A 26,630-nucleotide genomic window follows, 5' to 3' on the forward strand; every position below is an offset into this window, starting at 1 on the left:
CCGGCCTTCCAGAAGGAAACGGAAGTGCCGGGTTGCCAGAAACAGGGCCAGGAGCTCTGTCGAACATGCTGTAAGCCTGCTCGTTCTTGCGCAGCTGTCGGCTGAAAAATGCCAGTGGCTGCCACGCGCCTTCGACCCACTGTTGCTGGACGGCGCCGACGGCGTAATCCGAGGCATCCGTGGTGAGGGCGGTCTTGGCGCCCGGGATGGGGTGGGCCAGTAGTGTGGCATTGGCCAAGGCGCTTTTGGTCTGGTGGAAGGCTATCGCCATCTCGCTGGACCAGGTGAGTTGCTCTTTGCCCGTTTTGCCCCTGGTGGCTTCGTAGAGGGGGCGCATGAGTGCGGCGGCCTTGGGCACGAACCGATGATAGAAATTGACCATCCCCAAAAATTCCTGCAGCGCCTTAACCGAGGTGGGCTGGGGAAAGTCCGCCACCGCCTGCACCTTGGAAGGTAGGGGAATGGCTCCCCTTGGCGAGATTCTGTGGCCGAGAAAGTCAATTTGGGCTGCTCCGAACTGGCATTTGGCCGGGTTGACGATTAGCCCGTGTTGGCTGAGGCGCTGGAAAAGGGAGCGCAAATGCGCGATGTGCTCGGCCTTGCTGGTACTGGCCACGAGGATATCGTCCAGATAGACGAACAGGAAGCTCAGGTCCCGTAGGACGGAGTCCATGAGCCGTTGGAAGGCCTGTGCGGCGTTCTTAAGCCCGAAGGGCATGCGCAGGAACTCGAACAGTCCGAAGGGGGTGATGACCGCCGTCTTCTGGACGTCTGCGTGGTGGACGGGGACCTGATGGTAGCTGCGAATCAGGTCGACCTTGGAAAAGACGGACTTTCCTGCTAGGTGTGCTGAGAAGTCTTGGATGAGCGGAATGGGGTATCTATCGGGCGTGGTGGCGTCGTTGAGCTGTCTGCAGTCGCCGCAGGGGCGCCAGTCACCGCCCGGCTTGGGCACAATATGGAGGGGGGACGACCAAGGGCTGTTCGAGCGGTGGATGATGCCCAGTTTTTCCATCGTGGCGAATTCTTCCTTGGCCACCGCCATCTTGGCTGGGTCCAGGCGTCTGGCTCGAGCGAACACTAGTGGTCCCGTAGTGGCGATGTGGTGCTCGACCCCATGCTTGGCTGCCGCGGCTGAGAAGGTCGGTTGTGTGAGCCTCGGGAAATCTGCGAGTAGGCGGGCGTAGTCGTCATGCGCCGGGACGGAGCAGGACCCGACGAGGGCCGGGCTGTTGCTCTGTTAGCAGGCCAGTGAAGCAAATGTTGCTGCGTCGATCAGGCGCCTGTCGCGGACGTCGACCAGGAGTCCGTGGGCGCAAAGAAAATCGGCGCCCAGCAAAGGATGTGCCACCGAGGCAGTCACGAAATCCCACGTAAATCGCTGGCCGTTGAAACAAACCTCGGCCCGTCGCTTTCCGAAAGTAGCGATGGCTGCGCCATTTGCCGCCACGAGGGGTGGGCCGCTGCAGCCTGCCTAGATGTCGAGCTGGGAGGCAGGAATTATGCTGCATTGGGCTCCGGTGTCGCAAAGGAATCTGCGCCCTGAAAGAGAGTCGGTTATGTACAGCAGTTTACCTGCGGTGCCAATGGCCATCGTGGCGGCGGGGGTGCGGTCAAGCGGGCCTAGGCGGCGGCGCGGGGCTGGTGCGTTGGGCCGGGCAGCCATCTTGGCTTGATCGAAAGAGCAGGGTGCTCTGTAGCGTTGGGCCTTGTGGCCAAAACGCGCGTGGTAGTAGCATAGTTCTGCAGCCTGGCGTGGCGGCGCGCGCTCGGGGGTGTCGGGGAGCCTCGCGGCTGCACAGCCGAGTTGGGCGACGGCGAAAACTTTGTCCGCGGCGGCTGCCAGTTGTACGCGGTCCGTGATCGGGGACCCCGCGAGGGCAGTCTGTACCTGCTGAGGAAGCAGGCTGAGGAAAAGGGCCCGAAACAAAAGGCACTGCGGTTCAGAGCCCAGGAGCGCAAGCATCCGGCTCATCAACTGGGTCGGGGTAGAATCGCCGAGGCCTGGTAGTGAGAGAAGCCTGCGGGCCCTCTCCTCCTTGGACAGGCCGTAAGCCTGCAGCAAGCGGCCCTTAATGGTTGAGTATTTGCCGGTCTGTGGTGGGTTCCCCAGCAGGTCGAGAACTTCGGCGGCGGTAGAGCTTGCTAGTGCTGAGACTACGTGGAGGTACCTTTCTTCATCGTCTTGAACCCTGCGAAGGGTGAGTTGGGCCTCCGTGTGTGCGAACCAAGCTGGTGCTTGGTGTTCCCAGAAGGTGGGGAGCTTCAAGGACGCGGCGCCGGCCGACATCAAGCTGCTGCTGGTTGCCATCGGGTCGTTGCTGGCCTCTGTAGGGCTGCGTGAGTCGGGGGCTTCGGCCGCCGACATTCGGGGTCACCAATGTGGGGGACTACGGTCTCCCGCGTAAAGAAATAGGCAACACAGCGAGCTACAAGAAATAGGTCTTTACTCCAACTCTCTCAATACAGTACTGAATTCGTGAAGCCCGCGAACCTGTGATGACTCACGGATTGGTCACCTGCTGGAACCTGATAGAAGGAAAACCAATCAGCAGCAGGCAAGTCTGAACGTGCCTTATTCCTCTCAGTTTGCAACTGTCTTGCGGGGGGGGGGTGGGGGGGGGGGATACAGCAGTTAAAAGGGGATTATACAGGTTTATCTACATACACACAGTGTTTCCCCAATGTGGCAACGCCACAATACCTCCATTTTGCCACAGGGTCAATTTTCATCTTTACTGCCTGGGTGTTAAGCATCTACTGGGTGGAGTGCAGAAAGGAAATGGCAACCCATTAACAGAACCTGCCAGATTTTCCTTTCTTGGCTCTGCCTACACAATGCTAATGCGCAGGCAGTAAAGACAAAAATATACCCCCCACCCGTCAAGGAGGAGCACATAGTCACAGCTTGTGCTTTCCAGAAGCAGATTTAAAGCAGCATGTCTATCAAGCCCATTTCTCCAATCTTTTGTGAAATATTGGTGGTACTTGTATGAAGATAATAATAATTTTAAAATGGCTTCCTTTCCAGCATTTTACTTTGTGGAGGGGGCAGGATGTTTTCTTTTATAATATAGGAAACTCCATGATTAAGAGGAAACAACTGCATCAGTTACAGTATGCCACACAAGGCTATTCCCTCTTGCTGGATTTCTGGCACACTTAAGGAGTACTTGAAATTCATTCCAAATTCTTTATCAAATCACATGAAGTGCTAAATCATTGCCTCCAGTCAGACAGCATTCAAAGAGTAGAAGTTAACATGCAAATTATATTTGCTCACCAAAACAGGCATGACCAGACCACAAATAAATCATTTGGTTTAATTTTAAATTCTTTAATTTTCAGAATTAAAAAACATTTAAAAGAAAGTCACAATTATTATTCAGGTACTTGGTATGCATTTTGAAGCATGCTTTTGCATTCGAGGAGCGGAGTCAACAGCAAACGCACGGTTCTACTGCCATTGTCTGCACTTCAAAATATAAAAGACCCACAAGTCCCATGAATCTGCTTTCACAAGTACCTCTTGTGCAGGCTAAATGTAGCCACCATGTCCTGCATGGCTAGACTCCTATAATCAGATCGCCATATCAGAAAGCATGCAACAGGCTTACAGACGCTAGCATCTGACAACAAATCTAAACAAGAGTGTAGATGTGATTCCTGCAACAAGAACACAAAAAAGTTAAAAAGCACCTAAATAATACCTCTTCCACTCCAAGCCTGTTCTCCATTGCAGAGAATCACAGTGAAACCGCTTCCCAGGTCTTTCTCCCAACTCATCTGCAGATAGTATATGGTGTCTGGTGAGGAGAGTGGCCAGATTCTGCAAATATGCCTTTCCATTGTTTGGCTCATTTTAGTTTCTAAAAAAAAAATAGAAACGGAGTTATCGGGAACATCCAAATTACAAATCTGTGACACTGACATTTAGCAGCTACAAAACAATCCATTTTCTGACTAAAAGATTTCAGGCTGAATTATGACATTTTAAATTCAGATAAGTTACATGAATAACCAGTTGTTCTGAGTATTAGTATATGATACAGGATATAGCCAGGATTGAGGTACGAGTTACAATTCATTCAATTAGTTCTGGTCAGTTGTAAACCATTAGATAAAAGTTTAAGTGGTTTATGAAATTTATTTACGCAGCAAGCTATGATGATCTGGTACACACAGACTCAAAGAATGGTGGAAGATTATTCAACAGTAACTTTCAAAATTGAATTGGATACATACTTGAAAAGGAGAAATTTGCAGAGGTATGGGGAAGAGCACAGGAGTGGAACTAATTGAATAGCTCTTCAAAGAGCTGTCACAATGGGCCAAATGACCTCCAATGCTGTGATTCTATGAACATCACAGAACCTAAAAATTAAATTAATCTGTGAACTATTTACTATTCTTCATAATGTGCAGTTCACATATTTCACACTTTTCATGGCTTATTGTGCATCATGAAGAGCCATGATGCAACTTTTTCTTGCATCTATTACTCAGTGTATTTGAGATTTTCACTTGGTTCCATCTTCTATCCCTTCACTATCTCTTGCTGTAAAGGCAGCAGTGCTAAAAAATTGGTTTATACATATTCGTGTGATGTGGGCATTGCTGGTATAGCCAGAATTAATTGCCCATCCCTCGTTGCCCTCGAGAAGGTGATGGGTGAGCAGCCTTCTTGAACCGCTGCAGTCCGTGTGGTGAAATTACTTCCACAGTGCTGTTAGATAGGGAGTTCTAGAATTTTAACCCAGCGATTAAGGAATGGCAATATATATCCAAGTCAGGATGGTGCATGACAGAGGGGAACTTGGAGGGGATGGTGTTCCACTGCGCCTGCTGCCCTTGTCCTTCTATGTGGTAGAGTTCGCGGGTTTGGGAGGTACTGTCGAAGAAGCCTTGACGAATTGCTGTAGTGCATCTTGTAGATGGTACTCACTGAAACCACGGTGCACTGGTCGTGGAGGGAGTGAATATTTAAGGTGGTGGATGGGGTGTTGACCAAGCGGGCTGCTTCGTCATGGATGGTATCGAGCTTCTTGAATGTTGCTGGAGCTGCACTCATCCAGGCAGTGGAGTGTATTCCATCACAGATCTGACTTGTGCCTTGTAGATGGTGGAAAGGCTTGGGGAGTCAGGAGGCGAGGCACTCGCTGCAGGATGCCCAGCCTCTGACCTGCTCTTGTAGCCACAGTATTTATGTGGCTGGTCCAGTTACGTTTTTGGTCCAGTTAAGTTTCTGGTCAATGGTGACGCCCCCAGGACGTTGATGGTGGGGGATTTGACTATGGTAATGCTATTGAAAGCCATGGGGAGGTGGAGAGACTCTCTTTTGTTGGAGCTGGTCATTGCCTGGCACTTGTGTGTCGCGAATGTTACTTGCCACTTATCAGCCGAAACCTGAATGTTTTCCAGGTCTTGCTGCATGTGAGCATGGACTGCTTCATTATCTGAGTTGCGAATGGAACTGAACACTCTGCAATCATCAGCAAACATCCCCACTTCTGATCTTATGATGGAGGGAAGGTCATTGATGAAGCAGTTGAAGATGGTTGGGCCTAGGACACTACCCTGAGGAACTCCTACAGCAATGTCCTGGGGTTGAGATGATTAGCCTCCATCAACCACAACGCTTTTCCTTTGTGCCAGGTATAACTCAAGCCAGTGGACTTTTGCCCGATCCTCATTGACTTCAGTTTTAACGGAGCTCCTTCGCATTAGATTAATTGGATGGTTAAAAGGAAGCACACGGACACATTGAGTGGAATGAAAAACAGAGTTAGACACATGAAAGATTGAAGAGGAGCTTGGCAGTAAACATAAAATCATGGGTAGATCTTGCAACACTAATCATGCTGTACACTACAGGGCTCACCACTAACAGAAAGAGAGCCAAGCCTCAGTTCCCATCACCAATGGTAAGTACGCACCCAGTACCTCGGCTGTAGCCCGACCTCATGCCCAAGCTCACCCAACAACCTTGTTTTAATGTCTCATCCAAAAGATGGCACCTCTGAGAATGCAACATTCCTACAGTACAACAGTGACTACGCTTCAAAAGAACTTCATTGTTTGTAAAGTACTTTGGGATGTCCTGAGGTCATGAAAGGTGCCATATAAATGCAAGTCTTTCTTTTTTTTTTTAATTCTTTAATTGCCCTGAAGCATCAGCCTACATTATGGGCTCAAGTCCTGGAGTGGGGCCTCAATCTGCAACCTTCTGATTCAGAGATGAGAATGCTACCACTTGAGCCAAACTGGCACTCCAGAGGAGGGTAGAAAGCAAAGACTGGGGTAAAAGATGTTTCTAGAAAAAAAAAAAGAGTGTGCGTGGTGTTCTACAGAGGTCTGAATAGGAATTGAAGGAACAATATTGAAATTTTGATGACACCAAATTGGATGTATGGAATGTTGTGACAACGATTGTGAAAGCCTATCAGTATTTAAATCTAGGTTAACAGGACGTGCAGTTAAGTGGCAGATACTGCTCAATGTAGGAAAATGTGAATTAATATATTTTGGAAGCAAGTGTATAGAAAAGAACTACATCTTAAATGGTAAGATTTTAAACGGAATAGAGGAGCAGTGGGAGATTTTTGTGCAGATACACAGGTCATAAAAGGTAGTAATGCAAGGTGACCAGGCCATTAAAAAAGTAAACTGAATTCTCAGTTTCTGTATCTAAAAGTATAAAATCCATAATCAAGGAAGTAATGTTAAACTTGTACAAGACCTTAGTTGGCCACATTTGGAATATTGTGTAGTTTTCAAAAAGGATAGAAAAGCAACCTTAGAATGAGATACCAACCTAGTGAGGCTTCTACAGAATGCTGAATACCAATTACAGTGGGTATAGATAGAGCTAAGGTGTTCCACAAGCAACGGATCAGAGTAAAGCTTTCTCGCCTGACCACATCCAATTGAGAATGATGGTGGACAACCAGAGAACTAACAAGAGAAGTTGCCATGAAATCCCAATACACAAACATGAAGCTCGGCACTTGAATGCAAGAGACAAAGCAAAAGCATTTGCCAGCACCTTCGGCCAGATGCGCCAAGTGGATAATTCTACTTGGCCTGCTCCCAAGGTCACCACCATTATAGATACCAGTGTTCAGCCAATTTGGTTCACAGCATTTGACATCAAGAAGTTAAGTGCAATGAACACAGCAAAGACTATGGCCCGTGACAGCATCCCAGCAGTAATGCTGAAGCCCTGCGCACCAGAGCTAGCTACTCCCCTAGCCAAGCTGTTACAGTGCAGCTAGAACATTGGCATCTACCCAAAAATGTTAAATATTAACATTTAAAAGGATATGGTGAAAGAGCTGTGAAATGGAACTAAGCGATAGACGTTGCAGAGAGCCAGCACCGCTGCGATGCACCGAACCTGTAACATTCAATGGTTGCCTTTATAAATATGGAATTAGCATATGGCTTGATGTATTTGTGACTAGTTGTGATGTGTCGTTCTGGTGTGTGAAGCTCACGTTTTTCTCCTTTTCTATTTTTCAAGTCATTCACAATGTCAGTGACAATTTGTCAACCAAGAAAGTAAGCAGGTCCTTTTTATAATAAACTGTTAGGAGGGGTTTGAGAGTGGTCCTGTTTAATTTGTCCAAAAAGGCTTCTTCTGTACAGGTGGCTATGTGCCTTGCTTCCACTAATCACTTCCCCAAATGTCTGACTAGAAGCAGATACCCTAGCCAACAGCCCTCATCCTACACCAAGGTATTGCATTACCAGACTGCTTGCACACTTCATTTTAATTTAAACAAAGCAGGTCTCCACCCCCCTCTATTTTGTCAAAGTCTTAGAATCAAATTTCTGCATACAATAGTTCTTTCTCCTGGTAATGTACTATCGTTAGCAGCTACATGGCTAATTTTTTTTAAGTGAAGTCCAAAGATGTGCGGGTTAGGATGATTGGCTATGATAAAAATTGACCCTTAGTGTTAGGGGGGATTAAATACGTGGGGTTATGGGGATAGGGTGGGATATGTGTTGGTGTAGGGGTTACGGGGATCAGGTGGGATGTGTGTCGGTGCAGGCGCGATGGGCCGAAATGGCCTCTATCTGCACTGTGGGGTTTCTGTGATTCTGTGAATTGCAGCTTTGTTATATGTATTGTATTTGTTGTCTACCACACAGACTCAGCTTTTTTTTATTGGATAAGAATTTGTGAAAACTGTCCAAATCAAAGCATTGACTGCCATTTATCCCATATTATTCAAGTCAAAATATACAGCAATCTTCAAAATAATCTTAGTGTGATTAATGGGCACAGTAAGCCAACCACCTCAGTCCACAAATTTGTTTTGAGATGTTAAATGCTACAACTGCTTACACATTTTGTGTGTGATTTTTAGACATTAAATTGGTGGTTTTGTTTTGAAAATAAATTTATAAATATGAAAACCATTGCTATTTTGGACATTTGTGATAATAGGCCAAAAACTGGGATTGGTAATTAAAAAATTGAGACTAAAGTTTGTCAGAATTTTAAAAATAAATTATATGGGAGTTGAAGAAATATTCAGTAGGTGAAAGGAAACTCTGCCAACAAAGAGCCCTCAATTGCCTTAAACAGACAAAAGTACTGTGAGGAGACTACTAGAGTTGATTGTAACTAATAAAGATCATCACACTGAATGCTAATGAAACAAAGTGCTCAAGATAAACAGCCTAATTCCCAGCTGTTTAGAGCTCTCAATAAAGCTAATGTGGCTAGATTGCTACCACCTGCAGTCTCGACTTAGATCTTCAATTCTTACATGGTGAGATGCTGATATACAATTGACCTCATGTGCCCCAAGGAACAAATTGCTGGTTATCTTCTAGCTTCAATCAATCAAACTGAGGTGGCACTAGAATTTATAGCAATGGGAAAAGATTGACTGTCCCCATTCATGGAAGCCATGTGAATGAAGGAAGATAAAGGCAGCTATTTCAGTGGCCTCTGAACAATGATCTACTGTAAGATGTGATACAGAAGAAACTAGTTTTGTATTGATTTAATGATAATTACTGTGAAGAGGTACATAAAGTCACACTGGATCAGGAATGAAGGAATTGTTCTCCAATTTAATTTCACCTGATCACAACCACCAAAATAATTTTAAATGATGAATTACTCTTTCATCTGTTATTCTACTAAATACGTTTTTCACAAAAATAGTGGTAATTCTTCATACATCACTCCCGTACGGTCTCAATCTGCCAGAAAAGCAGATTAGTCTTGGCAATACACTTTCACAACTATCATCAATGCCACTCCATAGCAAATCAATATGTAGATATGGCAGGGTGAAGCAACTTTTACATTGCTCCCAGTTTTCAGAAGAGTGGGTGAATAGAGCTGGGTTTCAGTTTTGTAATGTGCAGCTGGCCTTCCTGTAAATCATTTGCACTCATGGACTCAGCATGTGTAGGCTGGTTGTGATATTCTGACCAGTGTGCATGATAGCACTGCAGAGATAGTGGAAATGTTCCTTACACGAGGACATTATGGTGCAGCAGCACATTCACTAGCCCCAGTAAGACCAGCAGTACCAAGGAAGTGCAAGTAAAAATGGATCTTCCTCACCGCCTGTGTAAACAAACATCTGGCAGGGTTACATTAATGTGGTCACCAACCTCGGGGGGCCTGTGCTCCAGGATCCAGTCACCGACCTCGGGGGGCCTGTGCTCCAGGATCCAGTCACCGACCTCGGGGGGCCTGTGCTCCAGGATCCAGTCACCGACCTCGGGGGGGCCTGTGCTCCAGGGTCCAGTCACCGACCTCGGGGGGCCTGTGCTCCAGGATCCAGTCACCGACCTCGGGGGGCCTGTGCTCCAGGGTCCAGTCACCGACCTCGGGGGGCCTGTGCTCCAGGATACAGTCACCGACCTCGGGGGGCCTGTGCTCCAGGGTCCAGTCACCGACCTCGGGGGGCCTGTGCTCCAGGGTCCAGTCACCGACCTCGGGGGGCCTGTGCTCCAGGGTCCAGTCACCGACCTCGGGGGGGCCTGTGCTCCAGGATCCAGTCACCGACCTCGGGGGGCCTGTGCTCCAGGGTCCAGTCACCGACCTCGGGGGGCCTGTGCTCCAGGGTCCAGTCACCGACCTCGGGGGGCCTGTGCTCCAGGATCCAGTCACCGACCTCGGGGGGCCTGTGCTCCAGGATCCAGTCACCGACCTCGGGGGGCCTGTGCTCCAGGGTCCAGTCACCGACCTCGGGGGGCCTGTGCTCCAGGATCCAGTCACCGACCTCGGGGGGCCTGTGCTCCAGGATCCAGTCACCGACCTCGGGGGGCCTGTGCTCCAGGGTCCAGTCACCGACCTCGGGGGGCCTGTGCTCCAGGGTCCAGTCACCGACCTCGGGGGGCCTGTGCTCCAGGATCCAGTCACCGACCTCGGGGGGCCTGTGCTCCAGGGTCCAGTCACCGACCTCGGGGGGCCTGTGCTCCAGGGTCCAGTCACCGACCTCGGGGGGCCTGTGCTCCAGGATCCAGTCACCGACCTCGGGGGGCCTGTGCTCCAGGGTCCAGTCACCGACCTCGGGGGGCCTGTGCTCCAGGATCCAGTCACCGACCTCGGGGGGGCCTGTGCTCCAGGGTCCAGTCACCGACCTCGGGGGGCCTGTGCTCCAGGGTCCAGTCACCGACCTCGGGGGGGCCTGTGCTCCAGGATCCAGTCACCGACCTCGGGGGGCCTGTGCTCCAGGATCCAGTCACCGACCTCGGGGGGCCTGTGCTCCAGGGTCCAGTCACCGACCTCGGGGGGCCTGTGCTCCAGGATCCAGTCACCGACCTCGGGGGGGCCTGTGCTCCAGGGTCCAGTCACCGACCTCGGGGGGCCTGTGCTCCAGGATCCAGTCACCGACCTCGGGGGGGCCTGTGCTCCAGGATCCAGTCACCGACCTCGGGGGGCCTGTGCTCCAGGATACAGTCACCGACCTCGGGGGGCCTGTGCTCCAGGGTCCAGTCACCGACCTCGGGGGGCCTGTGCTCCAGGATCCAGGCAAGTTTAGGCATTCTTGACCATTATTCCACAGAAAAAATGTTGACAATAGATTTGACAGAATCATAAAATGATACAGCACTGAAGGAGGTCATTCGGCCCATCGTGCATGTGCCGGCTCTTTGGAAGAGCTATCCAATTAGTCCCACTCCCCTGCTCTTTCCCTTTAGCCCTGTAAAGTTTTTCCCAATGAGTATTTATTTAATTCCCTTTCGAATGTTACTTTTGAATCTGCTTCTACCACCTTTTCAGGCAGTGCATTCCAGATTTCAACATCTCACTGTTTACTCACGTCACCTCTGGTTCTTTTGCCAATCACCTTAAATCTGTATCCTCTGGTTACTGACCCTTCTGCCACTGGAAACAGTTTCTCCTTATTTACTCTATCAAAACCGTTCATGATTTTGAACTCCTCTATCAAATCGCCTCTTTTAAATTGTACCTTTTAGTTCCTATTGCCTCTCCTCATTCTTCTCATCAAAATGCATCACTTCACACTTCTCTGCATTAAATTGCATCTGCCATGTGTCCTCCCATTTCACCAGTCCATCCATATCCCCCTGAATTCTGTTACTATCCTCCTCAATGTTTACTACATTTCCGAGTTCCGCGTCATCAGCAAACTTTGAAATTATACCCTGTATACCCAAATCATTAACATATATCAAAAAGAGCAGTGGACCTAATACTGACCCGTGGAGAACACTACTGCACACCTCCTTCCAGTCTGAAAAACTGCTCACCACTACCCTCTGCTTTCTGTCTCTTAGCAATTTTGTATCCATTCTGCCACTGTCTCTTTAATCCCATGGGCTTTAATTTTGCTAACAAGTCCATTATGTGGTACTCTTTCAAATGCCTTTTGAAAGCTTCATATAGACAACATCAACCGTACTACCCTCATCAACCTTCTCCACCACTTCATCAAAGAACTCAATTAAGTTAGACAAACACGATTTGCCTTTAACAAATCCATGCTGACTTTCATTTATTAGCCCATAATTTTCCAAATGCCAGTTAATTTTGTCCTGGATTATTGTCTCTAAGTTTCCCCACAACCGACGTTAGGCTGACTGCTACATTGGCAGCATACTCTTCTCCAGTGAAGACAGACGCAAACTGCTCATTTAGTGCCTCAGCCATGCCCTCTGCCTCCACAAAAATATCTCCATTTTTTTCCTGAATCAGCCACACCCTTCCTTTGACTACCTATCTCTACTGTATTATGAACTTTACATTTGTACCTCTTTATAGACTGTAAAAGCTTCTATAGGTATGTAAAAAGTAAAAGATTAGCAGAAGTAAACGTGGGTCCCTTACAGGTGGAGACAGGAGAAATTAGAACGGGGAATAAGGAAATGGCAGAGATAATGAACAAATACTTTGTGTCTGTCTTCACGGAAGATGCCGCAAAAAACTTCCCGGAAATAATGGAGAACCAAGTGTCCAGCGAGAATGAGGAACTGAAAGAAATTAGTATTAGTAAAAAGAAATAGTACTGGAGAAATTAATGGGACTGAAAGCCGATAAATCCCCATGACCTGATGGCCTGCATCCTAGGGTTTTAAAAGAGGTGGCTATAGAGATAGTGGATGCATTGGTAGTCATCTTCCAAAATTCCATAGATTCTGGAACGGTTCCTGCAGATTGGAAGGTAGCAAATGTAACCCCATTATTTAAGGAAGGAGGGAGGGAAAAAACAGGGAACTATAGACCAATTAGCCTGACATTAGTAGGAAAAATGCAAGAACGTGGTAACAGGGCACTTAGGATTGGACAGAGTCAACACTGATTTACGAAAGGGAAATCATGTTTGACAAATCTGTTAAGAGTTTTGAGAGGTTGTAACTAGCAGAATAGGTATGGGGGAAACCAGTGGATGTGGTGTATTTGGATTTTCAGAAGGCATTAGATAAGGTGCCATACAAGAGGTTATTAAACAAAATTAGGGCTCGTGGGATTGGGGGTAATCTACTAGCATGGATTGGTAATGGACAGAAAACAGAGATTAGGAATAAATAGGCCACTTTCGGGTTGGCAGGCTGTAACTACTGCTTGGGCCTCAGCTATTCACAATCTACATCAATGATTTGGATGAGGGGACCAAATGGAATATATCCAAGTTTGCTGATGATACAAAGCTGGGTGAAAATGTAAGTTGTGAGGAGGATGCAAAGAGGCTTCAAGGGGATATAGACAGGCTAAGTGAGTGGGCAAGAACATGGCAAGTGGAATATAATGTGGAGAAATGTGAAGTTATCCACTTTGGTAGGAAAAATAGAAAAGCAGAGTATTTTTTTTTTTTAAATGGTGAGAGATTGGGAAATGTTGGTGTTCAGAGGGACCTGGGTGTCCTTGTACACAAATCACTGAAAATTAACATGTAGTTACAGCAAGCAATTAGGAAAGCAAATGGTATGTTGGCCTTTATTACAAGAGGATTTGAGTACAAGAGTAAAGATGTCTTACTGCAATTATATAGGGCCCTGGTGAGACCACACCTGGAGTACTGTGTACAGTTTTGGTCTCCTTACATAAGGAAGGATATATTTGCCATAGAGGAGAGGTCGAGTAGACTAGGCCTATATTTTCTAGAGTTTAGAAGAATGAGAGGTGATCTCATCGAAACATGCAAAATTCTTACAGGGCTTGACAGATGCAGGGAGGATGCTTCCCCTGGCTGGGGAGTCTAGAACCAGGGGTCACAGTCCTAGAATAAGGGGTCGGCCATTTAGGACTGAGATGAGGAGAAATTTCTTCACTGAGGGTGGTGAATCTTTGGAATTCTCTACCCCAGAGGACGGTGGAGGCTCAGGCGTTGAGTATATTCATGACAGAGATCGACAGGTTTTTGGATATTAAGGGAATCAAGGGATATGGGGATAGTGCAGGAAAGTGGAAATGAGGTAGAAGATCAGCCATGATCTTACTGAATGGCAGAGTAGGCTCAAGGGGCCAAATGGCCTATTCCTGCTCTTATTTCCTTACCTCTCTTTCCTCCTTTAAGATGCTCCTTAAAACCTACCTCTGACCAAGTTTTTGGTCACCTGTCCTAATTTCTCCTGATGTGGCTCGGTATCAAATTTTTTGTCTTATAATACTCCTGTGAAGCGCCTTGGGACGTTTTACTACCTTAAAGGCGCTTTATAAATACAAGTTGTTGTTGTTGTCATAAGCCTCCTCTTTCTGTCTCATTTTATCCTCTATATTTTTAGTCATCCATGGCCTTAGTCATCGTAAGGCCTGCTTTTACCAGCATAAGAGTTGGAAAAAAAGTTTTTTTTTAAAAATTCACTCATTTATAATTTAATACTTTTAAAAAGGTAAGTTCATTTTTAGCCCCGTAAAAAAACTTTATTTTTTTCAAAAAATTAAATTTGTTTAAAATATTTAACTTAATGTAATTTTAATTAATTTTATTTAATGTGTGTGTATTTTTGGGGTGATCTCCATTCATATATTTGATAGACCTATCTGTCAAAAGTATTAAGGGAGATTCCCTTCTTCTATTGGCTGGCCTGGCCCACGTGATCCCAGGGACTCTTGCGAACTGCATGCGCCCCTGGGATATGTGGGCCCTGCGCATTTCGAGTTTGGAGAGGCCCAGGAGCGGAAATGTCCAGACCTCGGGAGCCCTCAGGTAAGTTCTTAAATTTTTTTCCGATAGGAGACATCCGCACGCAGGAAGCCTCCCATCGGAAATTACGGGCCAACTTGTATTTATATAGTGCCTTTAACGTAGTAAAACATCCCACGGTGCGGCACAGGTGTATTTTAAGACAAAAAAATTTGGCATTGATCCACATAAGGATAAATTAGGGCAGGTGACCCAATGCTTGGTCAAAGAGGTGGGTTTTAAGGAGCGTCTTAAAGGAGGAGAGGCGGACAGGTTTAGGCAGGAAATTCCAGAGCTTGGGGCCAAGGCAGCAGAAGGCACGGCCACCAAAGGTTGAACGATTATAATTAGGGATGCTCAAGAGGGCAGAATCAGGGGAGTGCAGATATCTCGCGGGGTTGAAGGAGATTACAAAGATAGGAAGGGGCGAGGTCATGGAGGGATTTGAAAACAAGGATGAGAATTTTGAAATTGAGGTGCTGCTTAACCGTTTAAACTGTTACTATCCCAGTCTATATTAGGATAATTGTATCCCAGTCTATATTAGGATAATTGAAGTCTCCTGTTATCACTACAGGTAGACTACCCTTTATCCGGACTTCCGAAAACCAAAACCCTCTAAAAACCGAAGGTTTTTTCGTTCAGTGTAAGTCGTGCGCACGACCCCCCGCCGGCCCCGACAACCGCCGACCCCGCCAGCAGGACTTGGTGTTCTGATTTTGAATTTTGCGGATTACGCAACCCCACTAATCTCAGATCCTTTGCAGAAATGTATTTACTCACTGAGTCACCTGGGTTACTCCAATCACTTTTCATCTCTAACACTGTTTGTGATGAGGACAAGAATTTGCAAGATCAGCGAACAGTTTTGAATGCACCACGGCCTCTCGGACAGTCAATTTCTCACATCAGGCATGACGTGCACTCCAAAGCTCAAGACTAATAGGATCCACCTTCCACAAAGATTTTACATTTAAACCAGATCTCCAGGACCGCAGGCAAGTCATATACTCACAGTGTCAGAATGCTAGATTAAAAGGAAACCAACCGCCGGCCCCGACCCCCGCCGACCCCGACTGAAGTCGTGCGCACGACCCCCCCGCCGACCCCCGCCGACCCACCTTCCGAAATCCGAAATTCTCCTTTATCCGAAACTCGGCTGGTCCCGAGGTTTTCGGATAAAGGATAGTCTACCTGTACTCTAGTTTGTGCATCTTTCTGTAATTTGCCTGCAAATTTGGTCCTCTATCTCCTTCCCACTACAGGAAACTTTCGATTTACCGGCACCTAAATAACCGGAAATCTCGGTTAACCAGCAAAATTCAGGAGTAGGTTTTACTTCATATTGACTTGCGTTCCTCCATCTGTTGCTGTGCAAGGGTGTGGCTGCAGCTGTTGCTAAGCTACAGAGACGCTTGCAACTTGTGGCCATTGTTCTGAACTTGTTGCTAAGCAACAGGGTTTGTTGCTTTATACGGAGCTGTCAGCTCTCCGTATCTTTTACTATAGCGTTCAGTTATCCGGAATTTTTGATGAACCGGCACCACATCGGTCCCGTCCGTGCCGGATAAAAAAAGTTTCCTGTATTTGGTAGCCTATAATATACACCCAGTAGCGTAATAGCTCCTCTCTTGTTGCTCAATTCTAACCAAATAGATTCTGTCTTTGACCCTTCAACTACATGATCCCTCCTTCAGTGCTATAATAATTTCTTTGATCAATACTGCCATCTCCACCTTTTTTTCCTTCCCAATCTTTCCTACATTCCTTGTAGCCAGGAATATTAAGTTCCCAATCCTCCCCTTAAAATATTTACTTTTAAATGCTGCATTTTAAAGTATAGTGTACTGACAAAAGTTTTTTTTTAAATAAAAGGCTCAGATATGGTAGCTAGTTAAGAGATTACTGACCTTGCTTTGATGTTGATTCTTCCTAGATTGTAAATAAGAAGCAATTATTTAGCTTGTCTAACTAATTGACAAATACCTCACAACCATTATGTTGGGAAGTCATTGGTCTCAACAACAGATCTGACAGGATTACCCATTCTGGCTGTCAAGAACAAAAGTTAAAACACAAGAGACACAGACACTTGGCTAGGTTTTGAATCAGAATGCTGAGCGGTATTCAGACGGCAAGGACTACAAGTAGTTTGGAATATTAGAAAGAGTAGTCAGAAATCATTTTGTTTAAGTCAAGCAAGACCACCCATTGATGTGGGAAGTGTAGTGTGTTCCTTATTTTGTATTTCACCAAGACAAGTTGTACTGATTGAATATGATTCCAATTGTTGATCTGTATGTTCACTCACTGTGAAATAAGAACATAAGAAGTAGGAGCAGGAGTAGGCCATACGGCCCCTCGGGCCTGCTCCGCCATTTAATAGGATCATGGCTGATCCGAATCTAGACTCACGTCCACTTCCCTGCCCTCTCCCTGTAACCCCTAATTCCCTTATCTGCTAGGAAACTGTCTATCTCCATTTTAAATTTATTTAATGTTGCAGCTTCCGCAGCTCGCTGGGGTAGCAAATTCCATAGATTTACTACCCTCTGAGTGAAGAAGTTTCTCCTCATCTCAGTTTTGAAAGGGCAGCCCCTTATTCTTAGATTATGCCCCCTAGTTCTAGTCTCGCCCATCAGTGGAAACATCCTCACCGCATCCACCCGATCAAGCCCCCTCACAATCTTATATGTTTCGATAAGATCGCCTCTCATTCTTCTGAACTCCAATGAGTAGAGTCCCAACCTACTCAACCTTTCCTCATACGTCAACCCCCTCATCTCCGGAATCAACCGAGTGAACCTTCTCTGAACTGCCTCGAGAGCAAGTATATCTTTTCTTAAAATATGGAAACCAAAACTGCACGCAGTATTCCAGGTGTGGCCTCACCAATACCCTGTATAACTGCAGCAAGACTTCCCTGTTTTTATACTCCATCCCCCTTGCAATAAAAGCCAAGATTCCATTGGCCTTCCTGATCACCTGCATACCAACTTTTTGTGTTTCATGCACCAGGACCCCCAGATCCCTTTGTACTGTAGCACTTTGCAGTTTCTCTCCATTTAGATAATAACGTGCTCTTTGATTTTTTCTGCCAAAGTGCATAACCTCACACGTTCCAACATTATATTACATCTGCCAAATCTCTGCCCACTCACTTAGCCTGTCTATGTCCTTTTGCAGGTTTTTTATGTCCTCCTTACTCACTGCTTTCCCTCCCATCTTTGTATCGTCGGCAAACTTGGATATGTTGCACTCGGTCCCTTCCTCCAAATCGTTAATATAGATTGTAAAGAGTTGGGGTCCCAGCACTGACCCCTGCGGAACACCACTAGTTACTGATTGCCAGCCCGAGAATGAACCATTTATCCCAACTCTTTGTTTTCTGTTAGATAGCCAATCTTCCACCCATGCCAGTATATTACCCCCAATCCCGTGATTTCTTATCTTGATCAGTAATCTTGTGTGGAACCTTGTCAAATGCCCTTTGGAAGTCCAAATACACTACATCCACTGGTTCCCCTTTATCCACCCTGTATGTTACATCCTCAAAGAATTCAAGCAAATTTGTCAAACATGACTTCCCCTTCATAAAACCATGCTGACTCTGTCCTATTAAATTATGTTTATCCAAATGCTCTGTTACTGTTTCCTTAATAATGGACTCCAACATTTTGCCAACCACAGATGTTAGGCTAACTGGTCTATAGTTTCCAGCTTTTTGTCTACTTCCCTTCTTAAATAAGGGTGTTACATTAGCAGTTTTCCAATCTGCCAGGACCTTTCCTGAGTCCAGGGAGTTCTGGAAAATAATCACCAATGCATCCACAATCCCTACCGCCACTTCTCTCAAGACCCTAGGATGTAGGCCATCAGGTCCGGGGGATTTATCCGCCTTAAGTCCCATTATTTTACCGAGTACCAGCTCCTTAGTGATTTTAATCACGTTTAGCTCCTCCCCCCCCCCCCATTGCCCCCTGTTTGTCCAGTGTTGGGATATTTTTAGTGTCCTCTACTGTAAAGACTGATACAAAATATTTGTTCAGCGTCTTTGCCATCTCCATGTTCCCCACCACTAGTTTCCCGGTCCCATCCTCTAAGGGACCAACGTTCACTTTAGCCACCCTTTTTCTTTTTATATAGCTGTAGAAACTCTTGCTATCTGTTTTTATATTTTTTGCTAGTTTACTTTCATAATCTATCTTCCCTTTCTTAATTAATCTTTTAGTTATTGTTTGCTGGCTTTTAAATGCTTCCCAATCTTCTATCCTCCCACTAGATTTGGCTACTTTATATGCCCTTGTTTTCAGTCGGATACTATCCTTTATTACTTTATTAAGCCACGGATGGCTGTCTTTTCTTTTATTCCCCTTTTTCCTCAGTGGAATATATTTATCTTGAAAGATGTGAAATATCTCCTTGAATGTAGACCACTGCTCTTGTACCGTCTTACACTTGAATTTGTTTTCCCAGTCCACTTTAGTCAATTCTACTGTCATACCTTCATAGTCTCCTTTATTTAAGCTCAGTACACTGGTTTGAGATCCAACTCTCTCATCCTCAAACTGAATTTTGGAATTCAACCATATTATGGTCACTCATTCCAAGGGGATCCTTTACTAGGACATTTTTTATTAATCCTGTCTCATTACACAGGACCAGGTCTAAGATTGCCTGCCCCCTGGTTGGTTCAGTTACATACTGCTCAAGGAACCCGTCCCTAATACACTCTATGAACTCTTCCTCAAGGCTGCCATGCCCAATTTGATTAGTCCAGCCAATATGAAAGTTAAAATCCCCCATGATTATAGCTGTTCCCTTATTACAAGCCCCAACTATTTCCTGATTTATACTCCGACCAACAAAGTTGCAACTGTTAGGAGGCCTATAGACTACGCCCACTAGTGACTTTTTCCCCTTATTATTCCTTATCTCCACCCAAACTATTTCATTATCCTGATCCTTTGACCCAATATCATTTCTGACTATTGCAGTGATTCCATCCTTGATTAACATAGCAACCCCATCTCCCTTTCCTTCCTGTCTGTCCTTCCTAATTGTCAAATAACCTTGTATGTTTAGTTCCCAGTCATGATTATCTTGCAGCCATGTTTCCGTAATGGCCACCAGATCATACCCATGTGTAGTTTATTTGTACCGTCAACTCGTCAATTTTGTTACGAATGCTACGTGCATTCAGATAAAGAACTTTCAAATATGTTTTCTGACAATTTATTCCTGCTTTTACCCCTTTTACTACTTTACCTTTATCATTATATCCCTTCCTGACACGTTCTGGTTTTTAATTCCCCCACTGCTACCTTGCTCTATTGCCTTCTCCGCTGTCATTTTTACTTTTCGCTCTCTTAAAACCTCCCCCCCAGTAATTAGTTTAAAGCCCTCTCTACAGCCCTAGTTATTCGATTCGCCAGGACTCCAGTCCCAGCACTGGCCAAGTGAAGTCCGTCCCAACGGAACAGTTCTCTCCTGTCCCAGTACTGATGCCAGTGTCCCAGGAAGCAAAACCCATTTCTCCCACACCAGTCTTTGAGCCACGCATTTAACTCTCTAATTTTATTTACCCTAGCCAAATTTGCACGTGGCTCAAGTAGTAATCCAGAGATTATTACCCTTGTGGTTCTGCTTTTTAATTTGGCCCCCAGCTGCTCAAACTCCCTCAGCAGAACCTCCTTCCTTGTCCTATCTATGTCGTTGGTACCAACATGGACCACGACAACTGGATCCTCCCCCTCCCACTCCAAGTTTCTCTCCAGCCCAGAGGAGATGTCCTTAACCCTGGCACCGGGCAAGCAACACAGCCTTCGGGACTCTCGCTCTCGGCTGCAAAGAACTCTGTCTATCCCCCTAACAATACTATCCCCTACCACTACAACATTTCTTTTATCTCCCCCCACTTGAATGGCCCCCCCGCTCCACGGTGCTGTGGCCGGGCTGCTCATCCTCCCCGCAGTCCCCATTCCCATCCTCACAGGGAGTAAGTGTAGCGTATGTACCTTTAAGAGGAACTATGTTTTTGAAGCCCCTGTATGCTGTAGTACCAGTAGTGACCACTCGGGTATATAAGCCTGTGTAGCGTCTTGTGTAGTTTAGTTCACCTCCAGACTTTGCTCAGTAAACACTTGTTAAATCAACTCCTGCATTCCGTGTCTCCATTAACACACGGATCTAACAGTGGCGACGATTTAGAAACGAACTTACCTGCAATTCGGCAGCACCTCAAGGGGATCGATTCCTCAGATGAAGGTCGAAGCCAGAAAAAAAAACTGTGGTTTCACAGCTAAACGGGCTGGTGGCAGGTAGTGCACTGATCCTTCCAGGGCTGCGGCGGGCTAGAGCTCGATCGGGTGGCTCTGCAACGGGGCCGGGCAGCGAGTCGGGAAGCAGAAGCAAAGAGAGACAGAGGGTGGAGCACTCAGGGGGCGGCCGGTGCTGCAAAGCAGGTCGGCGTTCGGACCGAGCAGAGGGAGGGGAAAGTCCCAGAGGGTGGGGAAAGTCCCAGAGGTCCGCTCCACGACGGGAACGGTTCTCCAAGTAACGGAGAAACTATTGAAGAGATATATATAAAAAAAATAAAAATACCGCGAAAAGCTGCAGGTCGCAACGGGAACTGCGGAGAACAGCATTGGCAGCAGCAGCAGCGGCGGGAAAGCGCGGGAGGCGCCATCTTAACTCGGCGGGGAAGAAAGAAAAGCGCGGGAGACGCCATTTTGATCCATCGGGGATGGAGGAAAAGCGCGGGAAGCGCCATTTTAGATTTTCAAGATGCCGAAGACTGGCAATATTACTGCTTTCGATAGTGATATAGAAGATTGGACCACATATGTGGAAAGAGTGGAGGTATATTGCAAGGCGAATGAAGTAGCGGATGATTAAAAGGCATCGGTACTTCTAAATCTGATGGGCGCAAGGACATACGGGCTGTTACGAAACTTGATCACTCCAGCCAAACCGATGGACAAGAATTTTAAGGAGATTGTTGATACCTTACAGGAGCACTTAAACCCAACACCGCTGCTGATAGCGGAATGATTCAAATTCTTCAGGAGGAATCAGCACAAGAATGAAAGTAACGCTGATTACCTCACCGAATTACGAAAGCTGTCCAAGCACTGCCAATTCGGGGCAGGACTGGCAGATTCTCTACGAGACAAATTCGTCTGCGGTCTCCTAAGCGAAGGAACACAGAAAAGACTACTTTCTGAGAAAGATTTGACACTGGACAAGGCTTTCAGTGTGGCTGTATCATACGAAGCAGCAGCAAGAGGAGCTGCAGAGATACAGCAAAAGCCACAGGACTTCGGCACCCATGAAATGACACGGGGTTTCGAGAGATGTTATCGCTGCGGCAGATCCACCCATGACCAGAAGGACTGCTGGTTCAAGGACAAAGCATGCAGGCAATGCGGAAAGATGGGACACATTGCACGTGTATGCAGATCTGGAAAAAAATCCGCTGACAGTAAAAAGGTCAATAAGGAAAAGTACAGAAAGGTACAAATGATGACGGACAGTAGCTCCGAAGACCAGAAGAGCGATAGCGACTCCGGAAACAAGAGACTAAGCTGTCTCAAATTACATAATGTAATTGCCAAAGAAGATTACCAGACCATTTGGGTTACCCTCACGATAGCGGGGTCCCCAGTCAAAATGGAGCTAGATACAGGATCAGCTCTGACCGTCATAAGTCGACGGAATTACGAGCGGCTATTTCCGCATATACCTTTGAAAGACACATCCATTATCTTGAAGACATATACGGGGCAGAAAGTATACCTCAGGGGGAAAATAAGGGTGCCTGTTGTATACAACGGCAAGGAAATACAGAAGTTGTATTTATACGTTCTGCAAGATGGTGGTCCACCGTTGTTGGGACGTGAATGGATCAGAAAGATACGTTTAGACTGGCACTCCATTCAGGCACTGACGGTGACCAGTAAGAAAAAAAATGATGACGACGTCATACCTGGACGATTAAAAGAAATCTTGGCTAACGCCAAAGAAGTGTTTCAACAGGAACTAGGAACCCTGAAAGGCGCCACCGCCTCAATAAAAGTGGAAGATGCGGCAATTCCCAAGTTTTTTAAGGCAAGGCCGGTGCCATACGCAATTCGTCCAGCTGTCGAGGCAGAGCTGGAGAATTTGGAAAAAGCAGGCGTGTTATCCAAGGTAGATTGGAGCGAGTGGGCAACACCCATCGTCCCGGTCATGAAGAAAACGTTGAATAATGATAAATCTGAAGAACAGAGAAAAATTTGCATCTGTGGGGACTTCAAGGTGACTGTAAACCCGGTTCTTCACACGGTACAGGATAGAAGATATTTTTCCCTCACTATCCGGAGGGAAACGTTTCACCAAAATTGACTTAGCACAGGCACAACGACAGATGGAGGTTGAGGAGGCCTCTAAAAAGTATCTCCCGATAAACACACACAAAGGCCTGTACCAGTACAATCGACTGGTTTTCGGAGTGGCATCAGCTCTGGCTATCTGGCAAAGAGCTATGGAGCAAGTCCTGCAAGGGATTCCGGGGACTCAATGCTACCGAGACGACATCCTTGTAACAGGAGAAAACGACAACGAGCACCTTGCCAACTTAGAGCAGGTGCTCACGAGGCTGAGAGAACGGGGCCTACGAGCAAATCGCCCCAAGTGCGAATTTTCCCAGAAACAAATGTCATATTGTGGCCATGTCATTAACGAAGAAGGGTTGCATAAGTCACCTGAAAAAATTGAAACGGTTGTAAAGGCCCCAGCGCCTGAAAATGTCTCACAATTAAGGTCGTTCCTGGGATTAATAAATTATCATAAATTTTTACCAAACTTGTCTACGGTTCTGCACCCTCTTAACGCACTGCTACAAACGGGAGTAGTTTGGAAATGGAGCGAAGACTGTAAACGTGCCTTCCATAAATGCAAAGGCTTGATCACGTCCAGGGAAGCGTTGGCTCATTACAACCCATCACTGCCAATCAGACTGGCGTGCGATGCATCCCCTTATACGGCGTGGGAGCGGTATTATCGCATAGATTCCCTGATGGCTCGGAGCGGCCGATAGCTTTTGCGTCACGCTCGTTGAACTCAGCTGAGCGTAACTATGCCCAGATCGACAGGGAGGCACTCAGCCTGGTGTCGGGGGGGGGGGGGGGGGTGAAGAAATTCAACCATTACCTACACGGACAAAAATTTACCTTGTTGACTGACCATCAACCCCTTGTCTCCATATTCAACCCTAAAAAGGGCGTTCCCATTATGACAGCGCAAAGGCTACAGAGGTGGTCCCTTTTCCTAGGGGCACACCAATATGACATAGAATACAAAGGATCAAAACAGCATGGGAATGGGTTATCGCGCCTACTGTTGCCAACGGTAGAAGAGGCACCTACAGTGGACCCAGTGGAGATGTTCCACTCGACCATAGTGGAATGTCTACCAGTGACAAATTCTACCATTGAAAAGGAAACGAGAAATGACCCGACTCTCTCACGAGTCTACGATTTAACGGTGAAGGGATGGCCAGCACATGGCGAACCACTGTTGCCAGCATTCTCGCAAAGAAGAGAACAGCTGTCAGTGTGCCGAGGAACCTTGATGTGTGGATCCAGAGTGGTGATTCCACCCAAACTCCAGGATAAAGTGCTAAAGGAGCTTCACGAGGGGCATCTGGGTGGAGTGAAAATGAAGAACTTAGCCAGAGCGTTTGTGTGGTGGCCAGGTATCGATGGAGACATCGAAGAAATGACCAAGAGCTGTCTAGGATGCCAGAAGGTCCAAAACACCCCACCACAAGCCCCTCTACATCCATGGGAGTGGCCCTCATCTCCATGGCAAAGGGTACATATCGACTTTGCTGGTCCATTTATGGACTCAATGTTCTTAATCGCGGTGGATGCACACTCCAAGTGGCCGGAGGTAATAAAGATGTCCTCCACCACCACGGAAAAAACCATCACAGTATTAAGGACCATATTCGCCAGGAATGGGCTGCCTGAACAGATCTGTTCTGATAATGGACCGCAATTTGTATCCGAAGAATTCAGGAAGTTCTTAAAAAACAATGGGGTTAAGCACTACACGTCCGCCCCATACCATCCCGCCACCAATGGATTAGCTGAAAGGTTTGTCCAGACCTTCAAGAAGGCCATAAAGGCCATGGGTAATGAAGACATAAATCTACAACATGAGGTAGATAACTTCTTGTTTGCGTACAGGAATGCAACACATGTAGTTACAAACCAAACCCCCACCATGATGTTTTTCAATAGAAGACTAAGATGCCGTCTGGATTTGGTCAAGCCAAACGTCAGAAGGGACGTACAGAACCGGCAATTTCAAAGCATGAATGAAAGGCCAACTAGAACCTTCCAGATAGGTCAACAAGTTTTGGCCCGGGACTACCGTACCGAGAAATGGCAGCCTGGAACTATTTGCACACGACTAGGACCGCTGATGTATACCATGGACATTGGAGAAAGCATAATAAGGCGCCATGCTGACCAGATCATAGAATCATCCGAAAAGGGACAACCTACACCACAACTCTATACGCCTAGTGATGAAGCAGAGATACCCATAGTATCTACCTCTGATCCGGTGATACTGGAACCAGATGAACCCGACACTGGCATTGAAGCCGAATCGACCTTGCCAAAAGAACCTACTACACCATCGAAACCTACTACACCACCGAGGCGTTATCTGGACCGAGTCAGGAAGCCTCCAGAGAGACTGAATTTGCAATTGATTAACTTCAGCAAATGTGTAGATTATTGTTCTTGTAAAAATGTTATTTAGTGATTACTTAAAATGTTATGTACTATTTATCTAAAAGGGGAGGAATTGTAGTGTATGTACCTTTAAGAGGAACGATGTTTTTGAAGCCCCTGTATACTGTAGTACCAGTAGTGACCACTCGGGTATATAAGCCTGTGTAGCGTCTTGTGCAGTTTAGTTCACCTCCAGACTTTGTTCAGTAAACACTTGTTAAATCAACTCCTGCATTCCGTGTCTCCATTAACACACGGATCTAACAGTAAGTGCCTCAAACCTGTTGGACAAGAGCAAGGGCTGCGGCTCCTCCAACACTACCTCCTGGATCCCCGTACCTGCCTCACTTCTAGTCACACCATCCTGACCCTGGCCACGGACTACATCTGAATTAATTAATCTAATTGGTGTGCCTACCTCCTGGTACAGAGTCCAGGTAACTCTCACCCTCCCTGATGTGTCTCAGTGTTTGAAGCTCGGACTCCAGCTCTTCAACACGGAGCCGGAATTCCTCGAGCAGCAGCATACAATTCATATCAAGGCTTGTCTGGCCAAGTATTTGCTCAGTGCCCTTGGACAGATTGCAGAAATATATGTGGAAGAGACAAAAATATCTGGTTTAGGTCACAAGGTGGTATTTATGGTTAGACCCCCAGGTTACACCATCGCAGGAGTAGATACAGGACTGTCCGAGTCAACTGCCTTCAAACTCAGACTGCTTATGGGAATGACTGAGGCAACTGAACTCAAGAAGGCATCAACAGTAGACCCAAATATGAAACAGTTGGTAGCAGCTAATTGGGAGAGAGTTAGACTGCTGAAGGCAGCAAGTTAAAACAATTAAAATTGAAAAGTGAATGGAACATAAATAGCTAGGTCAAATAAAATGATGACATCATAAAAAAGTTGAACTGGAGGAGTTAGAGCGAGGTTGGTAGCAGAAGAGAAGTGAAGGAGGGTGTTTCAGCTAAAAGAGCACAAGTTTCAATTTGAGCTTGAGCAACAGATAGCAAAAGGAATGGAACACAGATTGCAGGAAGACAGAAGGTTGTGAATTTACAACAAAGAAACAGCACCAGTACAAGGTCAACAAGACACAAGCAGCTGCAGAAGTTGCTGACCAAGTTGCACAAAGTGTAGGACATCCATACCTGAAGGAACAAGAGAACTAAAGCAATTTCATGGAGAAGGCCTGCTGGGTTGGTGGGTGGGTGGCAG

At 46.5% G+C, this 26,630-nt stretch overlaps 1 protein-coding gene across 2 annotated transcripts in view; it reads right to left on the minus strand.

The window, feature by feature from the left end:
- The window catches only part of xrcc4 (X-ray repair complementing 4), a 583,131-nt gene that overhangs the window by 532,315 nt on the left and 24,186 nt on the right, over positions 1 to 26,630 (minus strand). For both annotated transcript variants that reach the window (XM_085989376.1, XM_085989378.1), the window contains exon 2: positions 3,711 to 3,869. In XM_085989376.1, coding sequence (XP_085845502.1) covers positions 3,711 to 3,861 — 151 coding nt within the window. In that variant the 5' untranslated portion in view covers positions 3,862 to 3,869. The remainder of the gene's footprint in view (positions 1 to 3,710; positions 3,870 to 26,630) is intronic.

The sequence above is a fragment of the Somniosus microcephalus genome, chromosome 1, assembly GCF_052327205.1.
Source record: "Somniosus microcephalus isolate GS21.2 chromosome 1, FLI_Smic_1.0, whole genome shotgun sequence".
NCBI lineage: Eukaryota > Metazoa > Chordata > Chondrichthyes > Squaliformes > Somniosidae > Somniosus > Somniosus microcephalus.